The 27,650-nt window shown below is 46.1% G+C and overlaps 1 protein-coding gene across 1 annotated transcript; it reads left to right on the forward strand.

Annotated features, from left to right (window-relative positions):
• Positions 1–1,545: 1,545 nt before the first annotated feature.
• Positions 1,546–27,234, forward strand: UTP6 (UTP6 small subunit processome component). The gene is made up of 19 exons (XM_043963239.1): positions 1,546–1,730; positions 3,197–3,281; positions 4,590–4,631; positions 6,045–6,137; positions 7,152–7,199; positions 9,594–9,657; positions 10,113–10,231; positions 14,884–14,961; positions 16,218–16,299; positions 16,634–16,715; positions 17,805–17,986; positions 19,517–19,596; positions 21,846–21,923; positions 23,509–23,688; positions 23,985–24,065; positions 24,902–25,011; positions 25,539–25,605; positions 26,250–26,322; positions 26,889–27,234. Exons 1-19 carry the CDS (start codon positions 1,639–1,641, stop codon positions 27,044–27,046), a joined length of 1,794 nt encoding a protein of 597 aa, XP_043819174.1. The 5' UTR covers positions 1,546–1,638; the 3' UTR covers positions 27,047–27,234.
• Positions 27,235–27,650: the final 416 nt, after the last annotated feature.

Raw genomic sequence — 27,650 nt, forward strand, 5'->3', positions numbered from 1 at the left:
GTTTTATTAATATTTGTTCCATCACCACCATAATCAATTAACATTTTAAAGTACCTACTATGTGCCAGCCATCATGACAAGGGCTGGGGATACAAAAAAAAAGGCAAAAGACAGTCTGCCCTCAAGGAGCTTATGATCTAATGATTGTAACTATAATCCTTACTGGAATCATTCCTATTTTGTCACAGAAGCAATTGGTTCACTGTATTATGAACCGGGAGTAACCCAGATTTGGTGATAACTTTATTGTATGATGAACAGTTAATAGCCCTGGAGAGAACCATGAAGAAACAAAAAAACCAAAATAAACTAAAACAAACCAAATGTCTTTAAGCATTAAGTATTAAGTGACTAAGAATTCCATTTTGACCTGATGTATTGACAAGGCCCTTCCCCACTTAAATAAGCCAACTTTTCCATAACATCCTTGTGACCACCAGATATCTGGAAGGTGATGTAAGTTCCAGTAATAAGGGAGCAAATGAGGGAACATTACACCTTATTGGTACATTGTGCTTCATTTACCCACCCAGGATCCTGCTGTTTGGCTGTGTAGTCTAAGTGGAGCTGAAACAATATATAAACCTAGTTTCCCTTATGTAACTAATAAACTTCTTTCCCATTCAGTTTAGATGGTCTAGTTGACTTTTAGTCTGTGAATGGGGAAGGATTCTTTCTGCTTCTCGGGGAAACTAAGCTGAGAAATTCTCAACATCAAGTAAAAAATAAATATCTAAAAAGTCAATGAATGAATTTGTCTTGCTTGGCTAGCCATATTCCTTACGTTTTTTTTTCTTTTGTTTTGGGGGTTGGGAGATAAAGTGCTTATTTAAAATTTTTTTTAAAAGTTAAAAATCCTTAGTTTTAAAACTCAAATTGAAATAAAAGTTTAAAACTGTTAATTGAAAAAGAAGTTTAAAAAATAAAAGTGTAAAATGCTTGTTAGTTGAAAAGTTTAAAAATCTGTTTGTTGAAAAGTTTAAGAATGCTTTTTAAATGAAGTTAAAAATGTTTTAGAGTTAAAAATGCTTACCTTAAAAGTAAGTTTGAAAAGAAATGCTTGCTAATTGAAATAAAAATTAAAAGCTCGTCAGTTGAAAAAAGTTAAAAATAAATTTTGTTAATTAAAAAAATTAAGGTGGAAAAATAGTATAAAAATGCGTAAGTGAAAAAAATTAAAATTAATCCTTAATTAAAAATAAATTAAAAAATCTTTTAATTGAAACAAATGTCATTGTTAACTGAAAATTAAAAGTTAATTAAAAAAAAGTTTTTAAAAACATGCTCGTAGATTGATTGGTCCGTGAGCGTTCAATGGGACTTTTAAACTTTGTTTCTTCACCTAAGCACGCCTCCCCGCCTTGTCTTTGCGCCTGCGCCCAGGGTCTCACAAGTCCCGCCCCCTCCGCAGGGTGCTCCTCCCCCGCGTCTGCAGACTTCCTCCACGCTGTAGCGGCAGAAATAACCAGCGCGGTAGCGAGCGAGCCCGGGTTCTTCTTCGGAGGGCGGGGAAGCGACGAACCACGTGCTCGCCTGGCAGGTCGGAGGGCAAAGGTCGGAGAGCCCTTCCGGGAGAGGCTCTGCGCACGCGCGCAGTCGCCTGTACCGCTTTCCTCCTCTAATCCGTGAGTGGGGACCATGGCGGAGATCATCGAGCAGCACATCGAGGATCGGCTTCCCGAGCTGCTGCAGCTGGAGCGGGTCGGGCTCTTCACGCGCAAGGAGATTAAGTGAGTTCGCCACGGTTTAGGTGGGAGGTGTCCCGGAGGGAGCGGCGGACGCGGGAGGCGGGCCACGTGCGGCCGCCGACGCCACGTTTGCTGCTCGGGGAGGGAGGTGGTGTGGGCGGCATCCTGGCCTCGTGGAGGCCCCGCGCGCGGGGGCTCCGGGGCAGTGGGCGCCCCTGGCATCCCGCCGGCCTGCCCCCGGCTGCCCCGCGCCACGCCCTCTGCTGGTGGCGGCGCCCCCTGGTGTCAGGGAGGCTCCGGGTCTGTAGATGGGGAGCTGTCAGTGAGTCCTCAGGCTCTACCCACAGGTGCTAGGGGAGCCTTGCTTACCCCGCCAGGGGGAGGAGGGATGGAGGATGGAGCTGCTCGTGGGACTTAGAGGATGCTGCCTGCCTTCATCCTCATCTTCGTCTAAATCAGCAAGCACTTATAAACCTCAGCTGTATGCCAGTCTGTGCTAAACCCTGGGAATAGATGCGAAGACTTCTCAAAGACCTTCCGATCTAATGGGATAGTGTGCCAAGAACTATGTACGAATGAGATCTGGGAGGGATAGATGAGGCATTTATTAAGCGCCTGCTGTATGCTGAAGCCCTGGTAATTGACACAGAGAAAGACAGAAGCAGGCTCGGCCGTTCAAGGAGCATAAGGTCTAATGATGGGGAGACGGTGTGTGGACAGCTATGTCCAAATTGCATAGAAAGGGTAGATGAGGCATTTTCCTAACTGTTTGCTACTATGGGTCAGGCCCTGTGCTAAGCACCGGGAAGCATTCCAAAGAAATAGACCTTGCCCTCAAGGAGCCTACATTCCAATGTAGGAGACAACATGCAGACAATTAATAGGATGTAAATGGGAGGCAGCCTTGGAGAGAACACACTAGCCAAGTGGGAGGGAGTACCAGAAAAAGGCCTGGAGACGGTGGGATTGAAGGAAAACAGGATAGCTTTGGAGGCCGTCAGTCAGTAAACACGTATTTACATAGTACCTGCTAACTGTCAGCCCCTGGGAGGGCATTTCAAGTAAGAGCCTGGAGGTGGGCGATGGGAGTATTGTGTGAGCCCAACAAGGCCAGAGCTGCTGCATTGTAGAGTAAGTGGAGGAGAGCAGAGTAAGAAGCCTGGAAAGGTAGGAAGGGGCGCATTGTGCAGGGCTTTAAAGATTTTATATTTAATCCTGGGGGTAGTAGGGAGCCACTGCAGTTCACTGAGTAAGGAGGTAACTTGGTTAGACTTGAGTTCTAGGAAGATACTGGCAACCAATGGAATGGGAGATGGACTAGAGGGAGGAGAGACCCAGGCGCACAAACCCCACATTCATTTTTTGCCTTGTGTTGCCTGGGAAGCCTCTGACAGTGAAGATGTTTTAGCTGTTGCTGTGTTGTGGTTTTAAAACATTTAAAAAGCTCAGCTGCTTATGTAGTCTGCCTTTTTCACAGGGTTTTTTTTAAAGCTGTTTTTTTCCCCTAGGGCTGTCATTAAGAAGGCCTCAGCACTGGAATACAAAGTACAAAGAAGAGCTCTTTTTAAGGAAGACTTTATCAATTATATCCAAGTGAGTGGATTGTTTGATGATCACTTCTTCCCCGAAATTCTGTTCCTTTTTCAGTTAACTAATGATGGGTGAGCTTGGCAACCATGCCTACTTTTGTAGAATGGAATTTTAAATACCTAACCTGGAATATTTAGAAAAGCAAATCTTACTAGCAGATAGCAAGCATATGCTTTCATTGAGACTGTCTTGTCCACCTAGAATTATTTTCTTGGGGGCAGCTGGGTGCCACAGTGGATAAAGCACAGACCCTGGATACAGGAGGACCTGAGTTCAAATATGGCCTCAGACACTTGACGCATACTAGCTGTGTGACCCTGGGCAAATCACTTAACCCTCATTACCCCACCAAAAACAAACAAACAAAAAAAGAGGAAAAGGTAAAACATATTTATAGAATTATTTTCTTTTTTTGATGGGGCAACAAGAAGGGTTGACCAGGTGAATAAGGATTTAGTGACTCTTATTTTCAGTAAGGCCTTTAATAACATTCAGTCCTAGGCTCCACATCTTAAAAGGGACACCAGCCCCGTGAAACAAAGACAGAGGAATGAAAGGATTAAAGATCTTGAAACTGTCATATATGAGAACCTATTAAGGGATCAGGAAGTGTAGAGCCTCAGGAAGAAAAGAACTTGGGAGGGAATACAGTGTGGACTGCTGGAATCAATGAGTATTGGCTTTGGTGTCAGAGAGTATGGGTTCAAATTCTGCCTCAGATGCTTCCTAGGTCTGTGACCTTGCAAAGCAGTTCACATCCTAGGGCCTCAGTTTCTTCTGGCACACCTTAGGATCAGCATGTGGAGGTGACCTGGAGTCAGATTCTGGATCTTCCTTCATTTTTTCTTCTATGAGCCCTCTAGTGATAAAATAGGCTCCTTAGAGAAGGGGCTCAGACTTCCAGGCATAGTCAGAAGCCAAGGGGTTTGCAGTGAATTGGGAAGCTTGAGCTATTGCCCCCTGAGGTACTGTCTGATTCTTAGTCATGAATTTAATCAGAACCAGCTTTCTTGATGTTAGAAGTGCTGTCCACTGATTGTGTTTGATTGAATTCTGTAGGCGTATATTTAACTCTGGGTGTAGTCTGCTGAATTCCTGGTCTTTCTAAGACTTATTATGGCTGTAAATTGTGTACATTGACAGTCGGCAATCCTTGATTACCCTAGGCCTTGATTTTTTACAGCTGCTAGGCCTTATCTGCAGTGTTTAGCTCTCCAGCTATATTCATCTCTTTCTCCTTGGAAAGTTCACAGTTGTGCTACTGTTCTCTCTGTTCCCATTCTGACGTGCTGTGTTGTTTCTTTCCCGTAGTATGAGATCAATCTTCTGGAACTTATCAGGAAAAGAAGAGTGGTAAGTGAATGCATTTCCAGAATTGGGGAGGTGGGGAGGGAGACACCAACACAATGTAACATGCTGTTAGGCTGCTTGGTTTGGGTGCTTTTAGACCTAAATACTATAGGAGAAATGTTAATGACTTTAATCCTCCCCCATGGGTTTGTTAAACTATTCCTCTTGACCTTTTAAGTGTTGGCCGTGTTACATCAGGGCAGATGTGAGTGAGGTGAGGTGGGGGTTTCCTTGGCCTCTCAATAGCCAAGATAGAGCCGGTAGCAGACATTCTGTTTGGGCATTCTGCTAGCTATAGACACAGGGCACTTGGTTTACTAAATGGACCATGTAGAAAGGGAACATGCCACATTTGGTTCAGTTTGCTTGACATTTGTTGAACTGTTAATGCAGAGGGTAACTTCTGTCTGGGGGGGCAGGCTGCACTGCCAGGTGGGTGGAACAAGCTGTTTCTGGGTTGGATGTAATAGGACCAGATGATGGGAAGTCTTTTAAACCCACAAATGTCCATTTTTAATGCCATTCACTTAATTCAACAAATATTAAGTGCTTACTGTCTACAAGGCCCTGTTCTAGAGGCTGAGGATACAGAGCCACCAAGAAAACCAGTCCTATTTGCAAGGAGCTTATGTATGGGGCGAGTTGGGGGGAGGGGGCAATGAACACAGTAAATATAGTACAAAGAAAATGGAGAAGGGAGCAGATACTACAACTGGGTGTGTGTGCATGCGTGTACCTATCTGCATGCATGTCTGTGCATGAGCATGTATGCCTACATACACGTACACAGGCCTACATACATGTACATAGGTGTGTGTGCATATGTTATGGGTGGGGCAGGGAATCTCCCAGAGAAGGAGGATGGGGAGGGATGAACTTGAGAGAGGGAGGGCATTCGTGAAGGCCTTGGGGTGTTGAGCTCTTGAAGGAGGGTGGCTTATGGAGAATGCTGGAAGGTCAGGTGGGGGCCTCTGTGCTGGGAGGGAAAGAGGAGGAGCTCTCAAGCTGAGTTTGTGAAACTTGTTCTTTTAAACACTTTGACAAGCTCATTTCAGTGGAGTTGGTTCCCTTTGCTCTTCTCTGTATTTTATTTTATGAATGTAAAAACATGCTGATAAAAGGGTCCAGGGGCTTGCCCAACTTCCCAAGGGCCCATGCTCCCCAAGAGCTTAAGAAATGCAGACCAAGAGGCCCTGGGGGGTGTGTGTGACAATTTGGGCCTGGGCCTCATTAGGGCAGGCTGTTAATCACAGTAATTGAAGGAGGGGGTAAGCAGGGCCTGGACTGGGTGGGGGAGGGAGGGCTGGGCTGTGGAGAAGTTGAGCAGCAGCAGAATCCACTTTGAGGTGGGTGTCTGGGATGATGGGGGGCTGTGGGGTCCATCCCCGAGGTGAAGCTTTGCCTTTCGGTCCTCAGCGCACCAGATACATGTTTAAGAAGGAGGAGATCGAGTTTTCCATTGTGGACAGAATACAGAACCTCTTCCGTCGAGCTACGTCGAAATGGAAGGTCAGTAGGTTTGGGGTTTTGTGCATGGTGGCAGGTAAAGTGTGTGAGGGTTTGTGCACCTCACGGTGGCCTGGCAAGTGCTGCCCCACGTGGGTCTCCTTGCGGTGACTCCTTCCCGTATCCAGGCACATTTCTGGTGTTTTATGAAAACCAACTGACTTATGTTTATTCTCTCTCTGTTTATCATCCACTGAGTTGGGGAATGGGGAGGGGTTTGGGGCAGGGGGGAATGCAGACCATGACTTCTCCCATGCAGATTTCTAAAAGTGGGGCAGTGAGTAGCTGTTGGGTGAGAACCCAAGTAGCCAGGGCGGGAAGGCTGGCCATGGTCGCTGGCAGTCAGCAGAGCTGAATTCGAGTCTCCTCTGCCATGGCCTCCCTGCCCTGCCCTAGTCCTAGGTTCCCTTCTCTGTGAAATGAGGGCTTGGACCGACTCTCAGCCCTGTCCAGCTCTGAAGGTTGGGGCTTTCCATAGAATTGCTTGGGCAAGTTTCTCCTCCTTTTGTAAGATGAGGGGGTTAGGTGATGGCCTCTGTTTGGAATAAATTTCAGCCTGCTTTGGTGGAGAGGAGCTGGTCTTGCTTCACCTGATCCTTTTACAGAAAGGGGAAAAGGATTTCCCTGGGGACTTTCCCCAGCTAGTTAGGGGCAGGGGTGGGATTGGAACCCATGTCCTCTGACCCCAGATTTAGAGCTTTCTTTGCTGTACTGTGTTACCTTTTGCTAAAGTGAAGGACATCCATGTTTGATAAACAAAAGTGAGCTCCAGGCTCATGTCTGAGGGGCTTGTGGGTAATGAGCAGTCGTTCTTCCCCCCCATAGTGAAGTGATGTTGAAGAGGGGAACAGAGGCCTTCTTTCTGTCTTTGAGGATTGTCTTTTTGGTTAGGACAAGGGGAGGGATGTATTTGGAAATGAAGGGGATGTGAAAATGAAAGATGAAGCTTTTAAAAATATACTGTGACTATATGAAATACAGATAAAGACTGTAGTTTCTGTTATGTATTTCCCATAGGAAGATATTCAGCTCTGGATTTCTCACATAGCCTTTTGTAAGAAATGGGTGAGTAGGACTTATTTTTCCTTCTCTCCCTCCCCTTTCTTTCCTTCCCTTTCTTTCCTTTTAGACTGTCTCCCTATTCCCAGGCCATCTATGTGGTTGGAGAGCCCCATGATTTTGACGAAGGTTGAGAAGAAATTACTATCACTTAGCTGAAGAAACATGAAGTACATCTTTTGAGCAGAGCTCACTGTGCTGGACGATAGACAGCTAGAATCAGACGCAGGCCCTGCCCCTAGAGCCTGGGGGAATACAGGCCAGACAGCTCTCTGGGACACAGTATTTGGTGATGTTGCATGGCCCACCTGGCTACAGCTCTCAGGAGTTGATAGAGCACTTTCCTCCCCACAGCCTTGGGAGGTGGGTAGTAGGAAGTATAATTATCCCCATTTTATAGTTGAGAAAGCTTCCATGAGGAGAGAGGGTAAATGACCTGTCCAAGCTCCTGTGGCTGCTTAGTGCCAAAGCACAGACTGGTACCCCCAAGTCTTTTGATGACTGAGCCTGTTGCTCCTGTCCCATAGAGTGCACCCCCCACCCCCCCCGCAGCTAAAATACAAGGTGGACACAGAATTTCAGAATCCTACCATCCTAGTGGTCAGAAAACTATCTCTCTTTTTTAAAAAATAAATTGGGGTCAGCTAGGTGGCGCAGTGGATAAAGCACTGGCCCTGGATTCGGGAGGACCTGAGTTCAAAGCCAGCCTCAGACACTTGACACTTACTAGCTGTGTGACCCTGGGCAAGTCACTTAACCCTCATTGCCCTGCAAAAAAACAACAACAAACAACCCCCCCCCAAAAAAAAATAAATTGGGGTTTTGACCATGGAGTTTGTGAGTTTGGGTTTTAAAACTGTTTTGATCACAATATTTCAATATCATTAATTTCCTTTGTAATTCTATGCATTTTGACTTCAGATCAGAAGATTGAGGGTTCGAATCCCTTCATGGTCACCAAACTGTAATTAAAGATTTCTAAATGTGGGGGGCAGCTAGGTGGCGCAGTGGATAGAGCACCGGCCCTGGAGTCGGGAGTACCTGAGTTCAAATCCGGCCTCAGGACACTTGACACTAGCTGTGTGACTCTGGGCAAGTCACTTAACCCCAATTGCCTCACTAAAAAAAAAAAAAAAGATTCTAAATGTGGATTCTAATCTGTTCCCCCAGTTTTGGGGGAAACTGACTGAAATCACTGATAAAACGAGTTTAGGTTTTTAAGGGTTTATTGAAAAATAGAAAGAGAAAGATTGAGAACAGAATTCCAACAGCCTGGCATTCCTATCTTTCCTCAAATTTCCTGTGAAGTCCTCTGCCGCCACCACCACCATCAAGTCAGGAACCCAAAAGAGACTGAGCTCTCTGCGCAGGCCCTCTTTCCTCCTTCCTGTCCCCTCCCAGAAAATAGGAGACTCCTCAAGTTGATTGGCTGGTAGCCTTGATAGACAGCACCCATGAGCAAACGTCACTTCCTGACACCAAGGAAAAGCCACATGGCCTTGCCCTCTGAGGTATTTTCCTCATGGTGGAGCTTTCCCATAGTAAGTCTCCAGTAGGTGGCATCATTCCAGTCATTCCAATTTTATGCATTTAAAAACATGACTCTGAGAAAGGGCACATAGGCTTCCCTGGACAGTTGCCAAAGGAATCAATCCATGGTGCCAAAAAGCTTAAGAACTGGCATAAATGAAGGTCAGGAAGTTGGAATGTAGCTTTGATTTGCTCTGGGATGATTGGAACATAAGGCATGATTTCATTCCACCTCAGACGCCTACTGTCTTTGTGACTCTTTGAGGCCTCGCAGCCTCAGTTTTTCTGTGAAATGGAGCACTTACCTCCTAGGGTTGGAGGAGCACATGAAATAATACAGTTTTGGTCAGCTTTGCAGTTTAAAAGTGTTGATTGTTTAAAATAGTAGTAAGACTTTGGGAACCCCTTGTATGTATAAAGTGCTTTGCGCACTTGGGCTTTGTAAATGTCACTTTTAAAAATTTTATTTAATTTTTTTTCGGGGAAATGAAGATTAAGTGACTTGCCCAGGGTCACACAGCTAGTAAGTGTCAAGTGTCTGAGGCTGGATTTGAACTCAGGTCCTCCTGAATCCAGGGCCAGTGCTCTATCCACTGTGCTACCTAGCTGCCCCCATGTCACTTATTTTTTATGGCCTTGTTTTATCATTTGAGTTGGTGTGTTTAGATTATCCTTAGTTAGAGTTTCAAGACTGCTCGGGGATCCTGACCCCCAGGAGTCCAGCAGAAGATAATTGGTCTGTGAGGGCTCATCATGAGCATCTCTGGTGTTCACGGGCCTCAGTAAGTGGTGGGGCTGATCAGGCCAAGACTGGGGAGGAACAATAATTCTTTGTGCTTAAAGGAGAATTACTTTTCTTGTCTCTTACAGAATAACAAAACCCACATTAGTAAGCTATTCTCTTCCTTGTTGGCCATTCATCCAAACAAACCAGGTATGGTGAATTAGGACTCTTTTTTCATGTTAGTTTTAAGAATATGTTTAGAAGTGACCGTGTGCTGGGCTGGGGGAGCTGATGGACCTCTGTGGCCCAACTACAGTAGGAAGGGAAGGAGGCCTGGCCTGCCTCTGCCACCTCCAAGGGCTTTAATGATTGTAGGCAAACATAAGGGGGCTGGATTTTGGAGGGATCCCTATTGGACTCTCAGACTTCTGCTTGGGACAGTCCTGTAGGGTTTAAATAACTGACCTAGATTTTAAAGAACCACATTTTGTTTTGGGCAGAGAATTTGTTTTTAACTTGGTGGTTGGCTTGATTAGTATTGAAGTCTGCTAAGATTATCACTATAAGCGATGAAAGGATTTAAATGGATTTCTTAATGGTGTTGGGAGCTGCTGTTGATGATCAGCAATGGAATCTGGTTTGCTTTCTGGCTCTCTCCTGGACAGCTTTGTGGATCATGGCAGCCAAATGGGAGATGGAGGATTGCCTCTCTTCAGAGAGTGCCAGGCATCTCTTCCTGCGGGCGCTGCGTTTCCACCCAGAGTCTCCCAAACTTTACCAAGAAGTGAGTATGCCTTGGCTGGGGGTCAGGCATAAAGTCTGTGTATTAACGATGTCTGTTAATTAGGTGGGTTGTTTTATTCTTGATGTAGCCACATCCTTAAAATGGAGCCTCTGCTTAAAACAAATAACCCCGAGGTGTAGCAGGACACTATGTAGAATTACAAAGGAGCAGATTGATCAAAATATTTAAAAAACAAAACCCATGTTCCTGGTGAGGAAAAAAAAAAGATCTCAGGAGAGCCCTATCACTGGTGCTGAAAGGCTGGCTCAGAGCTGAATTGGGGACCGAAGAGCTGTCCCTTAGGCTGGTGCTGACCCCAGGTCAGGGCAGAGATGGGACCAGTCCTGCTGTATAGCTCAGAGGGCCCGGGAGCTTGCCCCCCCCCACGCCCCCCCCAGCAGGAAAGAGAGGGTGTGCCCAGTCATCCTCATCTCCTCTTTCCCTCTCTGCTCTTTTTCTCCTTCCTTCTTGGACCGCTCCCTCCTCTGCTTTTCCTTTCTCTTTCCTCTTTGAACCACACCCTGCTCTGCTTATGATTTCCTCTTTCAGGATGCACAGGATGCCCATGTCCAGATGCTCACTGAATAAACGAATCCCTGGGTTGTTGGGGAGTTTCTCCCTATGCTGGGGCATTAGGCTGACTAGAACCTGAATTCAGGCTGTCTGGAAGGCTGCATACCATCCAGCCAGCAGGGCTCAGTTCATCAGTGGTTTTTCAAAGCACTCTAGCTCAAAGGGAAGGAAGTTTTTGGGCTGACTTAAAGGCCTCATAGCCGTCACAGCTGTATTGTAGTGAGTGTGACATTTACTTTTTTTTTTTTTTAGTAAGGCAATTGGGGTTAAGTGACTTGCCCAGGGTCACACAGCTAGTAAGTGTTAGGTGTATGAGGCCGGATTTGAACTCAGGTACTCCATCCACTGCGCCACCTAGCCGCCCCGACATTTACTTATTACGACATCTGAACCACCTTTTCCTGAAGTCCCTGAACATAGTTTAGTGATTCTTCTGTTGTTATTAACACATATTTAATTATAAACTTCACTGGGAATGAAACCCCAATAGTCAAGTAGGCCTATAAAACATGGAATAACTGCCACACAAAACCCTTAGCATTTAACAAGCAAAGAAAAAAACCTGAAATTTTGTTCATGCCCCCTTCTGGGCCTGCCCTGGGGTCCATGTTTGGCTTTGTTTTCTTTGTGCTTTCAAATAATGGTATTTCTATAGGTGATTGGCCATCACGTTAAGCCACAACATGGTCTTTAAAATCAGAGCACAAGAGAGATACATACATTTCATTTTATGTTTGAAATAATGTATAAGACTTCCAGGGCGGAGCCAAGATGGCAGAGGAAAGGCAGTGAGCTCCTGAACTCATGACACAATTGCTCCAAAAAACATCCAAATAAGGTCATAGGAAAATGCCTGGAGCAGCAAAACTCAGAGAAGAATGTGCTGAAATCATCTTCTAACCAAGAATGGCTTGGAAGGTCAGAAGGAGGGAGTTGCTGTGCTGAAACAGGAGTCGGGCCCAACCCCACAGTCACCCTGACACAGATCCAGTCTCAGGAAGTCCTCACCAGAGAAGGAGACCCCCCAGAGCCTCTGAATCAGCTGAAGCACCAGTGTCGTCTGGAACTAAGCTCACAGTCTGGTGAATGGGCTGAGCCCTGGGCAGGGGAGAGACTACAGGGGTCTATGTTGGTGCTAAGGCAGAACTTGGATTTTACACCCTACTGAGAACCAGGTGGTAGGCTCGAGTAGAAGTGGCCCAGGTTGGGGAGGGGCACAGGCTCGTCGGAGCTAACAACCACAACACACAAAGCTGGTTGATTGGCAAGTTGGTCTGGGGTCATCTAGGACCAGGAAACAGGCCAGGTGAGGGAAGAACCTGATTCTCCATAAATCATACCACCTGGGACGTCTTAAGCTTGGGATACTGCAGCCTGGAAACAGTGCCCCACTTTAAGGAGCTAAAAGTCAAGTAAAAGAAAGGCAAGATGAGCTGACAGAGAAAGGTGAGGACCACAGAAAGTTTCTTCAGTAACAAGAAAGACCAAGGGGAGCCCTCAGAGGAAGATGTCAACATCAGGGCCCCTATATCTAAAGCTTCCAAGAAAAATACGAATTGGTCTCAGGCCATAGAGGTGCTCAAAAGGGACTTTGAAGATAAAGTTAGAGAGGTAGAGGAAAAAATGGAAAGAGAAATGAGGGTGATGCAGGAAAGACATGAGAAAAAAGTCAACAGCTTGAAAAGTCAAATGGAAAAGGAGGTACAAAAGTTCTCTGATGAAAATAATTACTTAAGAATTAGGATCGAACAAATGGAAGCCAGCGACTTTATGAGAAACCAAGACACAATAAAGCAAATCCAAATGAATAAAAAAATAGAGGGCAATGTGAAATATCTTCTGGGAAAAACTGCTGACCTGGAAAATAGGTCCAGGAGAGATAATCTGAAAATTATTGGTCTACCTGAAAACTTTGATCAAGGAAAGAGCTTAGACACCATCTTCCAAGATATTCTCAGGGAAAATTGCCCTGAAATTCTAGAAGAAGCTAAAATAGAAATTGAAAGAATCCACCAACCACCTCCAGAAAGAGATCCCAAAAGGAAAACTCCTAGGAATATTATAGCCAAATTCCAGAGCTCTCAGGTCAAGGAGAAAATATTGCAAGCTGCCAAAAAGAAAGAATTCAAGTACTGTGGAGCCCCAGTCAGGATAGCACAAGATCTAGCAGCTTCTACATTAAAGGACCGGAGGGCATGGAATATGATATTCCAAAGGGCAAAGGAAATGAGATTACAACCAAGAATCACCTACCCAGCAAAACTCAGCATTATTTTTCAGTAGAAAAAATGGGACTTTAATGAAAAAGAAGACTTTCAGATATTTAAGATGAAAAGACCTGAACTGAATGGCAAATTTGACTTTCAAATACAAGACCCTAGAGAACCATAAAAAAAAAAATTGGAGCTGGGGGACGTACCTGGGGTCGTACAGTGGGCGACTGTCTTGTGTCTGAGGCCAGGTTTTGGCTGGGATCCCCCTGGGTCCAGGGGTGATGATTTGTCCACTGTGTCGCTTAGCTAGATTGATTACATCTTTAGGGTTAAATTGAGGGGTGAAGGGAATTCATTGGAGGAGGGGGAAGGGCAGAAGTGAAAATCCTACATGAAAGTAACAGGAAAAGGCTTATGGAGTGGGGGAAGAGGTGGGAGAGGAGCAGGGCAGTAAATGAATTTTACACTCATCAGAAAAGGCTCAAAGATCTTAAACTCAGCAGAGCTGCCTCTAGGAGGGACTAATAGACACACCCAACTGGGTGGAGTAATCTATTTAATCTGGGCAGTAAATGAGTCTAACACCCATTAAAATTGGCTCAAAGACCTCAATCTCATTAGAATTGGCTCAAGGAGGGACTAATGTACACACTCAATTGGGTAGAGTAATCTCTATAACCCTGCAGGAAAATAGGAGGGGAAGGGGATAGAGACGGGCAAAAGAAGGAAGGGCAGAGTGAGGTAGGGGATAGACAGAAGCAAATCCCTTTTGAAGAGTGATAGGATGAAAGAAGATGGATAATAGAATAAATATCATGGGGAAGGGAATAGGATGGAAGGAAAACAGTTAACAATAATAATCATGAAAAAGAAAAGGGGGAAAAAATCGTACAAAAATATTTATAGCAACTCTTGGTGGAGGCTAAGAATTGAGAATCAAGGGAATGTCCATCAATTAAGGAATGATGGAAAAAGCTGTGTTATGATTGTAGTGGAATGGACTTGTGCTATAGGAAATGACAAACAGGATGATCCCCGAAAAAACCTTGAAAGACTAATGAACATCGATGTATGGTGAAGTGAGCAGAGCTGGGAGGACATTGTGCATAGTGACAGCAGTATTGTTCAATGAGCAATTGTGAATGACTTAGCTACTCTCAGCAGTACAATGATCCAGGACAATCCCAAGGAACTAATGAGGAAGCATACCATGCACTGCTATAGAAAGAACTGATAAAAAGAATACTTGTGGATTGTACATAAATAACCTGATTTCGATCTTGTGGAGGGAGGAGGAAAGGGAGGGGAGGGAGAAAAATTTGGAACTCTAAATCTTATGAAAATGAATATTGAAAACTACCCTTACATGTAAATGGAAAATAAAATAAATGTTTGTTGAGAAAGAAAAAAAAGATAAAAAGTAGAGATGTAAATAAGCAAGCTAATCCCCAGGGTTTATAAAAGAAAGGAAACAGGAAAAAAAAGAAATAATGTATCGATTTAGCCATATGATTGTCCTCTAATACAGTGATAATACAATGACTGGTTAAAGATTGCATTTCGCCTTATGTGCCTCCTCTCATCTGATCCTCAGAACCTCCTGTGAGGTAGATGGTAGAACTGTCACCATCTCCATTTTTAGATGACTGAGTCTAAGGGTGAGTGACTTTTCCAGGGTCACACTACTGATAGTTCTCATTAGGTTCAAGCACTTGGTCCATGCTATCTTGAGAAAACTTGTTGCTTTGATTTTCTGTTTACCCATGTGCCACCTTGGCTGTCATGTGGGTGCTATTTTTATCCATTTTGGGGGGGGGAATGGAAAAGTATTTCCCCCCCAAAGTTATTTCTCACCCCCATCTTTAGTATTTTAGGATGGAGCTAATGAATGCTGAGAAGCAGAGGAAAGAGAAGCAGGAATTCGAACAAGCTAAAATGGATTTGGTAAGATCCTTAACCTGGGCAGCTGGCTGAGGTTGGGGCCTTTGCTCCTATTGAAGAGACAAAAGTGTTCCTGTGGAAGTGCCCAGGGTGGGGGCGGAGCTCTTCTCCTGCTTGTCATGCAGAGCTGAGATTGTTAATAGACTTAGAAAGTTATAGACACGGAAGAGAGCCCAGCACAGCTGGTGTTAACTGCAGCAGCCCAGCAAATCCTTGCTTGACATTTTCTGAAAAGGGGACTAAGGGTTCCCTATGTTGGCGTGCAGGGGAGATTACATTGAGAAATGATTGAAAACTGACTGGAAGAGAAGGTAAAACATATCAGGTGCTTTTAAGATTTTTAGAAAGACCCAAACTAAAAATAAAATTGCTCAGGAAAGACAGGCTAAAGTGAGACTCCCAAAAACCTGTTTTAATTTCCTTTCATTTTAAAGAGTTGAGGGGATGAGATGATGCAGATAAAAACACACCCAGGGGCAGCTAGGTGATGCAGTGGATAGAGCACCAACCCTGGATTCAAGAGGACCTGAGTTCAAATCCAGCCTCAGACACTTGACACTTACTAGCTATGTGACCCTAGGCAAGTCACGTAACCCCAATTGCCTCACCAAAAAAAAAAACCAAACCAAAAAACCAAACCCCCCAAAACACCACACCCCGTCCAGCTTTCACTGTTTCTTTTATTTCTTTTATTTCTTTTTTTTTGTGTGTGACGATGAGGGTTAAGTGACTTGCCCAGCTAGTAAGTGTCAAGTGTCTGAGGCCGGATTTGAACTCGGGTCCTCTTGAATCTAGGGTTGGTGCTTTATCTACTGTGCCACCTAGTTGCCCCCTAGCCTTCGCTGTTTCTTTCTCCTGTCCCCAAAGTGAACAGATCAGAGACAGGAAATATTTTTAAAAAGAGTCTTAGGGATTATCTTGTTCAGCCTCCTTGTGTTACAACTGAGGAAACTGAGGCCCAAGGAGTTTTGATCTCCTTTGGTTTCCCTGACTAGTTAGAGGCCAGGCCACTGACTCGATGTCTCGGTTCCTCCTGCTATGCTGCTCAAGCAGTTTCTTTTTTTTTTTCTTTTTTTTTTTGTTTGTTTGTTTGTTTTTGTGGGGCAATGGGGGTTAAGTGACTTGCCCAGGGTCACACAGCTAGTAAGTGTTAAGTGTCTGAGGCCGGATTTGAACTCAGGTCCTCCTGAATCCAGAGCCAGTGCTTTATCCACTGCGCCACCTAGCTGCCCCCTCAAGCAGTTTCTAACACTCTCTAGGAGGAGCTCAATTATCCGGAGGAGATCCTGAATGGTGGCTTGGCACGGATTGTTTATAAAGAAGCTGTGAGTAAAATCAAAGGTACGTCTCCTACTTTAGTGGGGAGCAGGAATCCCTTGGTTGTAACGACATCCAGGACAAGCAAAAGGAGCCCGGGTGGCATCTCATGCTCGGAGTTCAGGGCTTTCCTGTGATGCAGTGTGCCCCTTCATGCTCAGAAAATGCTCACCTCTACTGGCACCTACTTAAACATTCAGCTGGCATTGAGTGCTTAGTGCCTAGAACGGTGCCAAGAGACTCAGATGAGTTGGATGCTTGGGGTGGACTGAAGACACAAACAAGTTGAAAGTCACCAGAAATTCAAAGCCCAGCAGAGACAGGGCCCTGATTCCTTCTCTGTTGTTTTTACTTTTAGGTGCTGAATTTCATCTCTCATTACTCTCAATTGCAAAGTTATTCACTTTTGCACAAGAGCTTCAGAAAGAGATTTATGACCAGTAAGTGGAGAGACTAGGAGGGGGACCTATTGTGGGTGTCTTTTTCTGGGGTTTGCCAAACCTGAAAAAGCAGGTTTTGGATGGCTCTGTGTGTGTGTGTGTGTGTGTGTGTGTGTGTGTGTGTGTGTGTGTGTGCGTGTGTGTGTGTGTGTGTGTGTGTGTGTGTGTGTGTATTTTAGAATTAGAGAAAATGAGCATCAGCAGCATCACCATGGGCATTTGTGGAGAGCTCTGGGGTTGATAAAATGGCACTTTACATGGGTTGTTTCATTTGATCCTCACACTAAGACTGTGAGGCAGGTACTCTCCATTTTACGGATGAAAACACTGAGGCACCCAAAGGTTAAGTGGTCTGCCCAGGGTTAGGAAGCTAGGCAGGATTCACACTCAGGTCCTTCTGACACCAGGTCCTGCTCTCTAGCCCCTGGACCACTAAAAGCAGTGACTGCAGCAATGTAATGGAGGGACAGCAACAAAACAATTGTGAAAATGTAATGGCCAAGCATGGCTCCATTTTTTTGGGGGGTGAGGCAGTTGGGGTTAAGTGACTTGCCCAAGGTCACACAGCTAGTAAGTGTTAAGTGTCTGAGGCCGGATTTGAACTCAGGTCCTCCTGAATCCAGGGCAGGTGCTCTATCCACTGTTCAACCTAGCTGCCCTCACTCATTGTTTCTTACAGCACAATAGTATTCCATTACATTCATAGACCACAACTTGTTCAGCCATTCCCCATTGGATGGGCATCCCCTCAATTTCCAATTCCTGCCACCACAAAAAGAGTGGCCATGAGTATTTTTGTACATGTGGGTCCTTTTCCTTTTTTTATGATCTCTTTGGCGTATAGACCTAGCAGTGGTATTGCTGGGTCAAAGGGTATGCACAGTTGAACGCTTTTTCCAGGGTATGCTTGGTTTCCAAATGTAGTTCTAGTTTTAAGGTGGTTAATGGGTCCTCTGGGGTGCTGCCCAGTAGGCCTGGGGTTCGCCAGGAGCCACAGCCTCTGCCTCTTTTCCTCCTCAGCCAAGCTAGGTTCCTTCCCCCCTGGCCTCCTGTAGGACAGGGCAGGTGGGAGAAAACTCTTTTTTCTAGTCTGCAGGTTTTGCATGCCGGGGACCCCCTCACCTGGGACTTTGTGGCTCGACGAGAGCTGGAGCTGGAGTCCCAGCTGCCTGGAGAAGTTGAGTCCAAACAAGGGAAAGCTGCGGAGGTTGCCCGGAGAGAGGAGCGCTCTTGTGCAGTCTACGAGGAGGCCCTGAACTCTCTGGCTACAGGTTCGGCTTTCTGGCCATGGTCAAGAAATGAATGCTGGGATCTGTGCCTGAAATGGGTTTGACCTCCCACAGTGAGTGGTACCAACCCTGTGCTCCTCCAGGAGACTTAACGTGTCAGAGGGATGAGAGGGCTGGGTTTGGAGTCTGAGGAGACCTGGGCGTGATTCCTGGTCTGCCACTCGCTCACAGCCTGGGTCATCTTGGGCAAGTCACTTCCCTCCAAATGGCCATAGGTTTTCCCATCTGTAAAGTGAGAATGGTGGACTGGATGATCTTGAAATTCTTTGGCTCCAAATTGGTCATCCTAAGGCTATAAGGTTTTAAACGTTGTCCATTTTTATTTCATCTCCTTCAATGATGAGCACACTGTGTGTGTGTGACATGTCCCAGCAAACTGACCTGGGGCCCTCCACTCCACTTCCTTATGTGTGACTCCCATGCTAAGGACGGGTGTTACATTTGGAATTACCCATCCCTGGTCTAGTCCTCTGGGAGACTTCATTTTTGTAGGAACTCCCAGTGCAAAGTCTCTTTTCACCACTTCAGCCCAGCCACCCCTCAGGAACTGAGTCCCTGAGGTTTGGTAACTTACCCATGGTTCCTCTTCTAGGGGGTGTCAAGGCAGGACCTGACCCCAAGGTTTCCTGGTCTCTATACACTAAAGCTCTCTTGGTGGCATGTTTTAGGAGGAGCAAATAATTCAACAAAAACAGTCAAATGCATACAGTACAGTAGGGGGCACAATCTCATATAAAACCCAACCTTTAACAAAGCAGACAGAACCAAGTGAATTAACAAGCAGCAAACCAGCACTTCTGGGTCTGGCCTACTTCTTCCCCTCCCTTTTGTTCTTCCTTGTCCTCCCCCTTCCCTTTCCCCATCACTTTCTTCTTCTTACCTCCTCCCTTCTCCCTTCCTCCCCAGAATTTTGCTTGTAGAATGATATGGACAGTAGTAATTACGGTGGCCTTGTTTGGGAAGAGATTGTGGGCAAAATGTTCCTTTTGCTGTAGGCATTTTGTTTTAGAATACATTGGAAGACCTTTCATTTGTCCTTGCTATTTGATAATGTTCAGTGGTACATACTGAATAGAGTTAACCTATGGTATTGCCCCAGCCCCAGCTCTGCAGTGTGACTGGAATGCTTCATTTCCAGCCCCCAAAACTGGGGTGATGGGCTGCTTTGAGGTTTCCTCTGCCAAGAAATAGCAGCTGTGGTTGGAACAAAGGATTTGGTCTCACCGATTGGTGCTCTTGTCTTTGTTTAAATGAACAAATAAAACCAGCACAATATTTCTTGTCAATATAAACCCAAATATAACCAAACAAAATAAATTAGGGTTAAAATCCTGAAGCCCTCAGACCTTGAACCAGACAAAACTAAATGAGTTAATAAACGAGCCAAGAAGATGCTTCTGTCTTGTATCTTATTCTAGGTCAGTCAGAAGTTCGACTGCCTTTGACCCACTTTTTCTTTCTCTTTAAAAAAAATACAGTTGTAGTTAATGTATGATCTTTCTGACTTTCTAGAGGCCATGTGGAAGTGTTATGTCACCTTCTGCTTGGAGCGCTTTAATAGGAAAACCAATAACAAGATGTTGAGAGAGAAGGTAAGGCACAAATCATGTCACTTGGTCAGGCCTGAGGGAGAACCACCTGCCTCTGAGAATTGGCTGCCCATTTCATAACTCTTTTCTCAGCCATGTTGCCTTAAATAAGACTTGCAGACCAACATAATTTAAAAACTCTTGTTGTTTGGGTCAGGTCATTCACCTTTTTTTTTTTAGGATTTAATTAGCCTTTATTTTAAAATGTGTGTTTATTATATTTATTTTGTTTTCCCAATTACATGTAAAGATTTTTTTTTGAGTTCCAGATTTTTCTCCCTTTCCTCCTCCCTCCTGAGGACAGCAAGCAATTTGATATAGGCTATACATTACAATATATTAAACATATTTCCACATTAGGCATGTTATAAGAGAAGAATCAGAACAAAAGGAAAAAAAATGCAAGAAAAAAAACAAGAACAAGAACAAAAAATAACAACAAAAGTGAAAATATTATGCTTTGATCTGCATTCAGACTGCATAGTTCTTTTTTTTTTTTTTTGGTGAGGCAATTGGGGTTAAGTGACTTGCCCAGGGTCACACAGCTAGTAAGTGTCAAGTGTCTGAGACTGAATTTGAACTCAGGTCCTCCTGAATCCAGGTCCAATGCTCTATCCACTGCACCACCTAGCTGCTAGTTCTTTTTTCTGAATGTGGAGAGCATTTTCCACCGTTAAGTCTTTTGGCATTGTCTTTAGCCTTTATTTTTTTTGTTTTTTGGCAGGGCAGTGAGGGTTAAGTGACTTGCCCAGGGTCACACAGCTAGTAAGTGTCAAGTGTCTGAGGCCAGATTTGAACTCAGGTCCTCCTGAATATAGGGCTGCTGTTTTATCCACTTAACCCCCATTGCCCCACAAAAAACCAAACAAATAAAAAACAAAACAAACCAAACAAAAAAAAGTCAACTTTCTCTCCTTCCCACTAGGAAAAAAAAGGGAAAATAAAAACATTGTAATCTGCTTGCATAGTCAAACAAAACATTACTGTGTTGGCCTTGTGCACCAGTATGTCTTAATCTGCACCATGAGCCCATCCGTCTGTGTGAGGAGGAGGGTAGGATGCTTCATCATGGATCCCTTGACATGGTGGCTGGTCATTGTGTGGGTCAGAATTCTTTGAGAGTTATTTGTCTTTACGATGTAGTTGTTAGTCTATTTGTTCTGCTCACTTCACTTTGAATCAGTTCATACAAAACTTTCCAGCTTTTTCTGAAACCATTCCCTCCAATTCTGCTTTTTTTTTTTTTAGTGAGGCAATTGGGGTTAAGTGACTTGCCCAGGGTCACACAGCTAGTAAGTGTTAAGTGTCTGAGGCCAGATATGAACTCAGGTACTCCTTACTCCAGGGCTGGTGCTCTATCCACTGCGCCACCTAGCTGCTCCTTTTCCCTCCAATTCTTACAGGATAACAATTCTGTTATATTCATAGACCATCCCTTGTTTGGCCAGTTGACAGGCAGCCCCTTGGTTTGGGACTTTGTGCCACAAATAGAGTGGCCGTAAATAGTCTTATATACAGGTCTCCTTTTCCTCTCTTTCCTCTTTGGGGTAGGGGTCTAGTGGTGGTATCGCTGGGCTGTGGTATGCATGTAAGAGTACTGGTGTTTGGGGCACCATTCCAAATTGTTTTCTAGAATGCCCCTGTCACTGGCCTGGTCACATCCAGCAGCTCTTCTGGCCCTGGTTTTCTTCTTCTCTAAAATGAGGAGCTCTGTAGAAGGTTTCTGGGGTCCCTTGCAGCTCTGGCCCTGGTTGTCCCTTTCTATGAGCTTGGATCCCAGGACCTTGTCATCATCCATGCCTCTTCCCCACAGAATCCTCGGACTGTGCCCCTGGAGTCACCCCAGGCTCTCATGGGCCAGTCTTGGCTTTCTTTTGCCTCGTTCTAGGCTTCTGTCCCATTTCTGGGCCCTTTTCATGCCTTCCCAACACATTCCTTCACCTGCTTTCCAACTCCCTTTTACGTGTTGTCTCTTCCTAAGAGAATGTAAACCCTCTGAGGACTGGCGGGATTGTGTTGCCTGTTTTCTTTTATTCCCAGTGCTTAGCCAAGTGCCTGTCTGTGCATCCATTTCGCCACCCTTCTATGTTCTTCTATGTTCTATTCCCCCTCTATTTCTGCTGCAGTTTCATCATGGGGGAGCAGTAGCTTCCCTTCCTCAGTTGTCAGGAATATTGCAAAATGCTCCTATTCAAGGTCCTGTGCCCTTTCACCAAGACTGCATGATGGACTCTGGGCCCTTGTGATTTCAGAGGCAGGTGCGGGCCATGGACGTATTCAAGAAGGCCCATGAAGCCAGATTGCTGCCTGAAGAGCTCTACCAGCAGTGGGTAAGGAGGGGGGCTGATCTTCTCTTGGGCCCTGGGTGTGCCCTGCAGGTGATGCTGGGCTCTCAGCGGCTCCTGTGTGGTACGGTGAGGCCTGGTGGGGGGCCCGGAGAAGCATCACAGCATGAGGACTAGTTAGGTCATAGCACTTCTCACTCTTTTTAAGCACATTTAAAAAAAATGTCTTCTCTTAAATATGTATTTTGTCTCCCTCCCTTTGTAAGAAACATGCCCAAGCAGACAAAACTCACGGCCTGTCTGGCCGCTCTCAGGAGCTGGGTGGCAAGGCGGCATCCTCCGCGTTGCACCTCTGGGGACTTAGTTGTTAGTCTTAGACATGGCTGCAGTCTGTGTCCTGTCTTCAGTTCTTTGTTTTCCTGGTGGTGGTCTGCTTTTGTCCCCTTCGCTCTGCCTCTGTGGATACTACAGGTCCTAGCAGGCTTTTCTGAACCCGGCCCTTTTGTCTTTTTTTATAGCAGTCTCATTCTAGGGCATGCCTGTGCTGTCCTTTATTCAGCCACTCCCCCAAAGAAGGACCCTCCCTTGGTTTCCATTCCTTTGCTGCTGCTACAAGACAGATGCTGTAAACACTTTGGGATGCTTGGGTCCTTGGATATCTTTGGGGGGGGATTGAAGCCTGGGGGAGCACAGCATGGCTCAGACACCAGCTCCCAGGGTCCTGTCCCACAGGAGTCTGCTGCTTCCCCATCCTCTCTGGGGCAGTCCTGCTTCACTGCCGTGTTTTGTTTTTAGTAGACATGTGTGCATGAATGCGTACATATAAAAGCATATGTGTGTGTGATATGTGTATTCTGTGTATTTATTTAGAAGCAATAGTAAGTATACAGTAGGGCGTCCATTGGATGGACATTAGACCGGAGGCCTGGCCTCGGAGGAGGGCGAGGTGGCAGGAGCCTTTGAAGCCATTTGAGTTGCCCTGGAGTTTTATAGCTGATGGGTCTTAGGCCCAGAGAGATGATGGATCCCCGCAGGGTCCCACAGTGAGTGGCAGAGCTGGGTTGGAGCCTGTATCCTTTGACTCCAGACCGAGCACTTTGTCCTCTGCCTAGCTCTGCTGGGCTTGGCCCTTCTACGTTTACAGCCGCTTGACTCACGTCCTCTCCTTGGAGCCCCACTGCAGCCCTGGTTGGGGGCCGAGCAGGGAGGGGGGCTGTGGGTGTTCCCATCCCTTGTCTCCTAGCCCCTGTCTGGGGTCCTGTGGCTGGGCTCCCGAGTCTTCTGGCCTTCCGGGTCCGGCACCAGTGTCACTCTGCTAGGCTGCTTCTCAGGCTTATCTGGTGTTTTTGGAGGAGAGGGGTCTGGTTCTAGTATTCCTCAGCAAGCCATCTTCCCAATCTGAGTCTCCTCTTCCTTTCTTTCTCCCATTTTTTTGTTGTTTATTCACCTCCAACAAAGAGTTGAGAGAGGAGGGCACTCCCATCTGACTTCTTTCTGTCCCTTGTGGTGGCCCCCCCAGTTAAGGTTGTGCAGGCTGGGAGGGGGAGCCGAGCTTCTTGTCTAAATGGTAGTTTTGGACACAATGGAGCTGGCTAGGGTTACATCTTCAGTGTTCTTCTCTTTTGTGTAGCTTGACTTGTTGCTGGGCCTGGGCCTGAATGAGCTGGCTCTGGGAGTGGCCCTGGCCATGACGGACCACTGCCCGAACTCGGTCACCAGGTGGCAGATGCAGCTGCAGCTGCTGATCAGGTTGGAGGACGTCAGGGTCGACGAGCGCTTTGAGGAAGCCACGCGGCACCTGAGAGCCCAGGTCTGTGAGCCGGCTGCCCTGAGGGTCTTGGCTTCTGTGGAGACAGCGGCAGGGTGGGAGGGTTACCTAAAGCCACCCCTTCCCTAGGAAACTGGCTGTCAGCCTGGGTGACTCCACCTGTCCCGGAGGTGCTGGAACTTTAGCTCCCTCAGTGCAGGGACTTTTCTCTCTGCCTTTGCCTGGCACATAGCGGGTGCTTAACACCTGCTTGTTGATTGGCTCATTACTGGTCTTGGAAATCCTGCGGTTTGGCACTCACTGCCAGGAGCTCTGCTCTTCTCTGTTTTTGTTCACAGGATTGTTTGCCTTTGTGGAGTTTGTGGGTGGAATGGAGTGAAGGGGCCCACGCTGAAGAAGACACCGAAGCCCTCTTCCAGGTACGGCCTGGGGCGACATCATGAGTCTAAGGGGGAGGCCATTGGTGGTGCCCAGATGACTCTTCCCTTTCTTGTGCTTCTGCACATTTTATAAACTTAGTGATTATCAGCAGAGACTAAGAACAAGGCATGGAGGGAAAGAGGTCTTTGGCTTGAGAGTTAGGGTCCTGGAAATCAAACCTTAGGTCAAACCCTTCACACTTAGTGATGCTGAACCTATCAAATGAACCTGAAGCAAGGGAGGAGGAGGAGGGAGAATTTGTGCATGTGTGTACATACATGTACACCTAAGTATGCACATGCACATGTGTATCCACATGGTATATGTGTGCGTTTGTGTGGAGCATGTACAGGTATAGTTGTAGTCACTACAGTTCAGGTTCTGTTGATCTGGCTTTGCCTTATGTTGTAGAAGCAGCCTCACCATCTCCTGGGGTTGGCCATGTTTGTTTGTCCTTACATGAGTAAGGACGTCAGCTTCCATTCTTTGGCCATCCCCCGGCGGAGCAGGGCTGCGCCCATGGGCAGTTTCTCCTCTGTTTGGGGGATAGAGTTCTAGCCAGGGTCTCTGAAGCCCTGTCCCTGCTCTCAGGACACGTGGCCTCCCCATGTGGTGGTTGTCTGCCCTAATTAAAGGGTGAGCTCTGAGAAGGGAGGGGCCTTTGGGCTTTTGCTGCATATTCCCAGTGCTTCACACAGGGCATGGCACACTGGCAGACAGGCTGATTGGTCGCTGGGTGGTCTGAAGCCTCCAGCTCTCTAGTGGGTTGGCTTTGGGGTGACATTTCTGTGAATTTTCCTTACATAGACTGTTTCTGGTTTCTTCCACATGGCAGAAATCTCTCCTTGCTACCGTCCCTGCTGACTCTGTGATCATGAAAGAGAAATACCTTGACTGGGCTTATCGGACTGGTGGCCACAAGAAGGCCAAAAGAGTCTTTACCAGGTTAGACATACCCTTCCTCCAGATGCTCCACGTGGCCTTTCCTGTCACTCGCTGGCGCTTCTCCTCTTGACCAAACTTTGCAGTTCTCTATCATGTCTGCTCTTGAAAAAAGGTGATTTGTGACCTTTTGGGCCTCATTATGCAATATGTGGTAGAGGGGAATTGGGCCTTTGGCTGATGCTACAAGCACAAAGCTGTCAGTTGAGAGACTAGGTTTTTGGTAAAATTCTGCTAAACCCAAAACAACTCTAGGTCCGAAATAAGGAATTTTAAAATTGGCTCTTTAAACTGAGAAATGGGGGATACAAAGAAGAGTGGGAATCAGGTGGGGAAAGTGTATGGTGACAAATAGGAAGTTACTGCCCATTTGAAACACTGGTGGTCAGTGCTATTGGTTGTTGGGCCTGAGCCCTGAACTCATCTAGCAAGCCTGGCTTCCTGAGCTACCTGTTCCATGGGCCGTGTTCACTATGGGGTTCTTCCACAGTGATGGGCACGTGGGAGAAACAGACATTTCTTCTCTCTAGTTTACGTGAAAACCGCCCATTTTCAGTTCAGTTCTTCAGGAGGATGATCCAGATTGAAAAGGAACAGGTATGTGAGTTGGGGCATTGGTCACTGATTCCTGGTTATTCTGAGAGTCACCCAGCTACTTGGGGATGGGGGCAGGGGAGAGAGAGTGGGAAAGAGGCTTAGCCAGTGCTGGTCCCTTGAGTCCCCTGGCCCTGGCCCTGCCCCTTTGCAGTGTGGACAGTTAGCAGGTGTAACCAACAAAAGAGAAGAATCAGAAGCTAAAACACATGGGAGAAAAGCCTGGGAATCAGGGCCTGGCTTTACGAGAGCCTCTTCTATGAAAACCCAGACTTCACTTGTCCATTACATTACAGAAGTTTCCCTGGTGAATCCAGAATGTCATTGGATTTGCAAGAAAAAGCACCAAGGTTTTAGTAGGGTCACTGTCCTGGGAAAGCAGGTTCTCCCTGCCTGCACATCAAAAACAACCTCAGAGCAAAGAGAGGGACAAGGGAAAGAAAGGATTCTGTTAATGAAGGTGTGGGTAATGAGACATATCAGCTTCTCCTGGGAGTGTAACAGAAGGAAACAGGCTTAGGATAAAGTAATTGGGAGTTAGGGTAGCCGAAAGAGCAGTTTCTTTTCTAGGAAAATAATGTGATCTGAATCAGGCCCCTGAAGGATTGCCCTGTGTCCTGAGCCCTCTCATCTACTTCTTTTATTAGGAAACCTGTAAGATGTTGAACTTAAGAGAATACTATGAGAGAGCCTTGAGAGAGTTTGGTTCTGTGAATTCTGGTAAGGAGCCTTTTCTTCATTGGAAGTGTGTATGGGGCGGGGGTGAGGATGAGACTGGGGAGACTCCTGTAAACCCATTTTTGGAATCTGGCCTTCTGGGACTTATCTGTGGAGAGGGGTAGATTTGTACTTAAATCTTTTGTGTGTCCTGAGCCCCTTGGGCCATCAATCTGGAGAAGCCTATGAGCCCCTTCTCAGAGTCACATTTTTGCAGGGGGCTGGGCAATGAGGGTTAAGTGACTTGCCCAGGGGCACGAAGCTAGTAAGTGTCAAGTGTCTGAGGCTGGCTTTGACCTTGGCCCCCTGAATCCAGGGCCAGTGTTTTATCCACTGCGCCACCTAGCTGCCCCAGAGTCACGTTTTTTAAAAATGCCAAAAATATGTCGGACTGCAAAAGAAACCATATCTAAAAAAGGAGGCCCTTGGCCTAAGGGCATCCTTTTGTAGGAGGGACAAGAGCTCTTCTGCCCTCCAGAACTCTTGGCAAAGGCCAGAGGCCAGGTCAATCCTGGGGCAGCCTGCCACAGGGTGCAGGCACAGGTGTAACCGACTGTTCTTCTTTTAAGATCTCTGGTTGGATTACATCAAGGAAGAATTGAACCACCCTTGTGGCAAACCAGAGAACTGTGGGCAGATCCATTGGAGAGCCATGAAGATGCTGCAAGGCGAGCTGGTGGAGGAGTTTGTGGCCAAATACGCATTACTCCAGATTGGCCAGTTGTAGGAAGAGCCAAACAGTTGGACTTGTGAACTCTTTTTATAAAGCCCTGTGGAGCTATCATTTGTACAGAGATGTAAATGTTGAACTCTTCTGTCTGACTCCTTACTAGGAGGCTTGCTCCTTTTGGGATTCCTACTTGGTATCTTTAATCTGGAGGAGAGAATGAACGAAAGGCTGTTGTCCGTCCAGAACAGAAACAGACCTCATCGATCCCATCGACCTTTTCCGGAAGTGACAAAACCAGAACATGGTTCTGCTTTCCTTCCAGGTGGGAGGTTGGGGGTCCTTGGGAGCTGAGGGAATAAGTTTTGTTCTCTTGTCTCCTCTGCTCTCCCTTCTGGGTTTTGTTTGTTGATATTTTGAAAGGCAACAAGAACATTTCTTCTCTGAAAAGCACCCAAAGTGTATTTGAGCTCATGAAGGCTAGTGGAGGAAGGAGAAGGCACACTCTTAGGCGTCCCATCTTTTGAAAATACTTAGGAAAGCAGCAGAATTTGCCTCATACTTTATTGAACTTCAGTTCAATACATATTAACCACCTGGGTTATATAATAATGAGCCCATGAAATACCAGATTAGAAATGACTTGAAGGGCAACAGAGAAACA

This window comes from Dromiciops gliroides, chromosome 4 (assembly GCF_019393635.1).
Source record: "Dromiciops gliroides isolate mDroGli1 chromosome 4, mDroGli1.pri, whole genome shotgun sequence".
Lineage (NCBI taxonomy): Eukaryota > Metazoa > Chordata > Mammalia > Microbiotheria > Microbiotheriidae > Dromiciops > Dromiciops gliroides.